Source organism: Etheostoma cragini, chromosome 10 (assembly GCF_013103735.1).
Source record: "Etheostoma cragini isolate CJK2018 chromosome 10, CSU_Ecrag_1.0, whole genome shotgun sequence".
Lineage (NCBI taxonomy): Eukaryota > Metazoa > Chordata > Actinopteri > Perciformes > Percidae > Etheostoma > Etheostoma cragini.
The window spans coordinates 28,629,121-28,634,664 of record NC_048416.1 but is presented as its reverse complement, the minus strand read 5'-3'; the positions used below and the strand labels follow the sequence as shown (position 1 = coordinate 28,634,664).

At 42.2% G+C, this 5,544-nt stretch overlaps 1 protein-coding gene across 3 annotated transcripts in view; it reads right to left on the bottom strand.

Moving 5' to 3' along the window:
* LOC117952318 (protocadherin-1-like) overlaps positions 1-5,544 on the bottom strand; it is a 142,248-nt gene that overhangs the window by 41,989 nt on the left and 94,715 nt on the right. The window contains exon 5 of one of the 3 annotated variants that reach the window (XM_034884523.1): positions 4,411-4,485. The exons of the other annotated variants lie outside the window; for them this stretch is intronic. Within the exon in view, the coding sequence (XP_034740414.1) occupies positions 4,427-4,485 (59 nt within the window). The 3' untranslated portion in view covers positions 4,411-4,426. Of the gene's footprint in view, positions 1-4,410; positions 4,486-5,544 lie in introns of those variants that run through there. 3 annotated transcript variants of the gene reach the window in all.

Genomic DNA, 5,544 nt, shown 5'->3' with positions numbered 1-5,544 from the left:
ACTTCTGTCAGTATGTAATTTATAAAAAGGTTTCTAGTGTCCGTGTATTGGCCGTGGCTGCGTGTGCTTTTCCCGGTCCGACAGACAACGCCGCTACGTCAGAGCGGCCAACGCTTCCCTCTACTTTTTGACAAGCGTCCTTGGCGGGGCGGCTAGAGCTTTTTTGAAGCTCAAATCGGTGGCGGTGTGTACGTACGGTCAGCTCTTATACATACACGTCATGACTCCTTCCCGCATGTGGAAACTAGTAGTAGAGCTGCAAATTAAATCAATCAATAAATCTGAAACTATTTTGACAATCAATCTAATTTTTGATGAAAAATCTCTTAATGCAGCTTCCTAAATGTGAATATCTTCTAGTTTCTTCTCTCCTCTGTGACGGTAAACTGAAGATCTTTGAGTTGTGGACAAAAACATTTGAGGACGTCATGTTGGGAAAACACTGATCCACGTTATGGACAATGTATAACAACTAATGGATTATTCAAGGAAACAATCAACAAATCAATCGACAATGAAAACAATCGTCAGTTCCAGCCCTGGGAAAAACAAACACACGTAACAAAACTAAAATCCAGAAACTAAACAAGCGTCTTGTATGATATCAGCACTTGTTTATTGTAATAAAAACCTCTGAATACAAAGTACATTCACAGGCACAGCAGCAGGTCGCTGAGCTGCTCCGTTTGACTCCTACAGCAAACCAGAGATGACTACAAATACTCAAACTCATACACCATTTTACAACTTTATATCCCATAAACATACTGTTATATTACAGAGTTAACACACTGTTGCACTTACACACAAATAGTCCAGGCTCAGATCGACCGTTACTCTTCTGTTACTGAGCTGTCGTCCTAACCAACCAGCCGAGTCCTACACAGGGTTACTTACTGGGAAATACAAGCGAGAAGAGACGTGTCTCACACTTTGAGTCTTTGGAGATTTGATCGACGGGTTCATTGAGATTTTAACTGCTTAGATGACTGCGTTAGCTCCGTTAAACCATGAACTCCATCAAGGACAAACGCTTTGTCCTCAAAAGTTGGACGTTGGGAGTTTGTCTTGTAGAGAAGCAGAAGAAGAAGATGGGTTGTAAATATGCAGAGCAGTTTTGGTTCAAATATGCAGTAGCAGCAGCTAGCTGGGTCGCTAGCTAGTTAGCTAAATGGCTGTAAAGATATTTAGCTAGATGGATGTGTACTTTAATGCTTTATTGAATCTGAACATTGCAGTTCATGATCAGATATTATCTCTTGTGACTTTTCATATAAACGTTTAACAGTTTAGCACAAAGACTGGAAGCAAGGGAAAACTGCTAGCCTAGCATTTTTTGTTCTATATAGCGATGCTAGCAGGCTAAAATGAAGCTAGGCTAACACATGAGAAGGCAGAGGTAAGACAGAGCATTAACCCCCCCTGTTTGGGACCTAGGATTGACACTTTTGAGATACTTCCTTCAGTCGAAATACTTCTTTTTATACACTTCTTTTAATAGTTGTAATTCATCAACTATTTTGAGAGGAGTGCTGGGTAGGGTGCAGCGTTGTCACTATGAAATAAGGGAGAGAAGGTGGCCTGCCGCAGAAGTGCATGTGGGCATGGTATTGTGGAACTTAGACTCTTGACTATTGGCATTTCTTCAAACCAAATCCCAATCGTATTGGGCGGGGCTAAGCGTCAGACAGAGCCACGGTTCCGCTGCTAAACAGCCTCAGGAAGGAACTTGTTTTGGTGGAACCTGTTCAGAAGTTGTTTTAGCTGTAGAACAGAAACTTCTGATTGGACAGATAGTCTAGCTAGCTGTCTGGATTTACCCTGCAGAGATCTGAGGATCAGGTAACCATAGTCCTCAGATTGGACCGATAGTCTAGCTAGCTGTCTGGATTTACCCTGCAGAGATCTGAGGATCAGGTAACCATAGTCCTCAGATTGGACCGATAGTCTAGCTATCTGACTGGATTTACCCTGCAGAGATCTGAGGACCAGGTAACCATATAGTCCTCAGATTGGACAGGTAGTCTAGCTAGCTGTCTAGATTTACCCTGCAGAGACCTGAGGACCAGGTAACCATAGTCCTCCGACTGGACTAGATAGTCTAGCTATCTGACTGGATTTACCCTGCAGAGATCTGAGGACCAGGTAACCATAGTCCTCCGACTGGACTAGATAGTCTAGCTATCTGACTGGATTTACCCTGCAGAGATCTGAGGATCAGGTAACCATAGTCCTCAGAAATCAGCCGCAGGTTGGAGCGCCAACACAAAGACAGAGGACGGGGATATAGACTATATGTGAACTTTAAGCCATAATGGATTGTTTTAAGCGATTAGTTCAAAACGATGGCTAGCTAATCTCTCTTTTAATTAAATATGAGAAGGCATATGTTACTCTCATGCCTTGGAAACATAAGGTAGGTTTAATAATTGTTTAGTAGTTTGTACATTTACGTGGAAGCATGTTGAGTCAAGTCATTCTACCCTCTGTGGCCAGGTACAGAAGGCTTTCGTTGAGTCAACGCTGACGTTCACACACGTGTTTTTGTTTTTTTTGACTTCCCTATTGTTTATTGCAGCTGCAGAATCTTTTCCTTTTTGCAGGTTTAATCCATATTTGCAGTTCAAGCTGGGTTTCAAAATGCCAATTTGACTGAATAGCGTCACGTGTTGCTCTGTTGTATATGCCTAAATATAGAGATGTGCGTGAGGAAAGGGCTTCGATTTGATGATGACGGGTGTCGCCTGCTGTTACGTCGGTCCGTTGTTAGATCGGCCAAAGCAGTCGATAAACGGGACATGGGAGGACTCGTATGGGACAAACTAATCTGGCCCAGTACAAGGGAACGTCCCGGCTAATATGGGACAGTCCACAACCCTAGTGGGAAGCGTGTTTCTGTCAGTTATGTCTGTTTATGTCTGAAACCTGAAACTTAAATGGATTCTCATTAAAACACCAAATTTGAAAGAAGAATGGATGGAATTTGTACAGGAAATCAGAGTTGGTAGATGGCAATAACGCAGCTTTACACAGCTCCTTAGCCCAGTAAATGAAGACAAATGTGTCATTCTGATTCCTTAATTTGGTTATTAAGCAATTTTGGAGATCATGTGAGCTGAGCGACAGAAGACGACAGACAGACAGAAGACGGGACTAAAGAGTCCACACAAACTACAGAATGCTCCTGTCAACAAATGTTTAATAACTACCAACCATGTCACGTTGATGGGAACATAGTCTAGTGTGCAGACTTTGTTGTTTACATCGTTTGCACCTATTTCGTCGTCTAGATGTGCGTGCTTTTGGGAACATTTTCACGACGGACAGGCGACCCATCAGCGCCCTCTAGTGGACAAACATAGTAATACTGAGATAAAATATCTTTGGCATTTCTTTCTTCTAGTAAATAAGGGAATTCTGACATGTCTGTGATTTGCTGTCCAGTGTTAGCTCTTTTTATTTCCTCAGTTTTGATAAAGCTAGCAGATCCCCCCCCCCACCTCCACAGCTTCCAGTCTCGTTGCTAAGCTATTCTAAACACACCCACAGAGATGAAATTGACATTCCCATGTGACTCTGGCTTTTAACGGCACACAAGATGATCTTCCAAAATGTTAGAGTCCCTTAACTTTAGCTGAATGTGTGGATCCAGCAGGGATGAGTGACTGAGTTGAGACTACGGGCACCGAAAAATGTTCCTGCGACACTTCCTGTCAGTTCCTACCAGAGTTTCTATTGGCCGGGGAGAGGATGGAGGGGGGTCGGCTGATTATCTGCCGTTCACCCTGTCCTCCGAACCCTGACTGTCAATCGTCGACTTCAGGCACCAGGGCTACAAAACAAAACAAAACAAAAAAAGTCTGAAAAGGGTTCGATTCGCCCATAAAATGCGACACAGAGAAGAAGTGGAACAGCTGAAGAAAAAGGGGAACAAGAGAAGAAGAAAAAAAGATGGCGGAGAGCCAATAATCCACTGCGATCGTGACGAGTCCACTTAGGCTTCGGTTAAATCCACAAAACCAAAAAAGATGAAGTACAAATCCACCTCCCGAAAGGAAGAATGGGCCTAGCAAAGCCGTGGAGGGAAAAAGAAGGCCCCAGAAGACGGAAAACACGATTAAACTCTTTGTAATTCGGGACAATTCCTCCATCAAAAAAAAGCTTTTTCTTTCATGTTTTTTTGTGTGTGATTTGATTCTCCTCGACGGAGACTCGTAACAAGACTGTGCAACATGAAGCAAAAATTAAAAATTAAAAAAAATAAAAAAGCAGGACCACAGGCAAGGAGGGCCGGGAAGAGACAAAAATCCTCAGAACTGCAGCAGGGAGGAAAAAAGAAGAAGCTTGAGGACTTAATCTGTTTTTCTTTTTGTTAATTGGAGGAGGAGGAGAAAAAAAAAAAAAGCTTTAGATGCTCTGTGTGTCTTTAGTTTTGTCTTTTTTGTCCGGCCCGTCTCTCCGGCTCGGCGCTCGACGACGCTCCACCTACAAGAGGATAAGATACGGACGTCTTACACCTCAGGCAACGCAAACGCAGAAAACACATTCCATGCAAAATGTCTCATCAATGGGCAAAAGAAGAGGAAAAAAAAAGTCAAAAAAAGAAAGAAAAAGAAATGCTTAAAAAAAAGAAGCTGATCAAAAAAATGCAGGATCGGTTTTGCAGAGCCACAATAACGCAAAATAAATTCTCAGATCAGATTCAAAGTAATTACAAACAATTGCACACTGTCACAGTTAAATAAAGAACTGTTCATATATATACATATATTTTTAAATGACTGTTACTCAACTGATAGTATAACATGAAATGGTCAAACTGGACACGACATTTTAAAACTTTACTGAAATAAGCAAACACATTAACTACGATGTCCACTGAGATTTGGCACGTTGCTCGTGGGAAATGATGAGCATACTTTATTTAAATTTTGTGAATTAATCCATGTGTGGAACAGTGATGTGTGAATGCTTTTTTACATTAAGAACACTAAGGGTCCTGTTTTACTACGTGAGCGCAGGTGCGTCTATATCGTGTCCAAATCCACTTTTTCCAGTTTGACGGAGGACAAACAGGGTCCGTGCGCCGGGCGCTGGGTCCTAAAAGGTCGTACTTAGTGTCTTCATTAATTAACAGGTGTGTTTTGGGCGTAAAATGCAATCAACCAATCAGAGGTCCTCTCCCATTCCCTTTAAAAAACAGCCGCGTTCGGACCTCGGAGCATTGTTATTTTAATGGAGGATTTGCACAGTGATATTTTTATTCTTAATCTTTGTATGTGTGTGTGCTGCTGTGCTTCCCTGTGTGTGTAACAAGCACTGTGTGTGTGTGTGTGTGTGTGTGTGTGTGTGTGTGTGTGTGTGTGTGTGCTACTGTGCATAAGCCTACGTGTATTTTAATAATTTACTGTTAAAATAACAATGAAATGTTATTGTTATTGACTTAAGAGGTTTTTGTTGGTCAACGACGCCCAGAATGCACCTGAACACACCTCCCTGTAAGACCAGCACACCCAGAATGCACCTGAACACACCTCCCTGTAA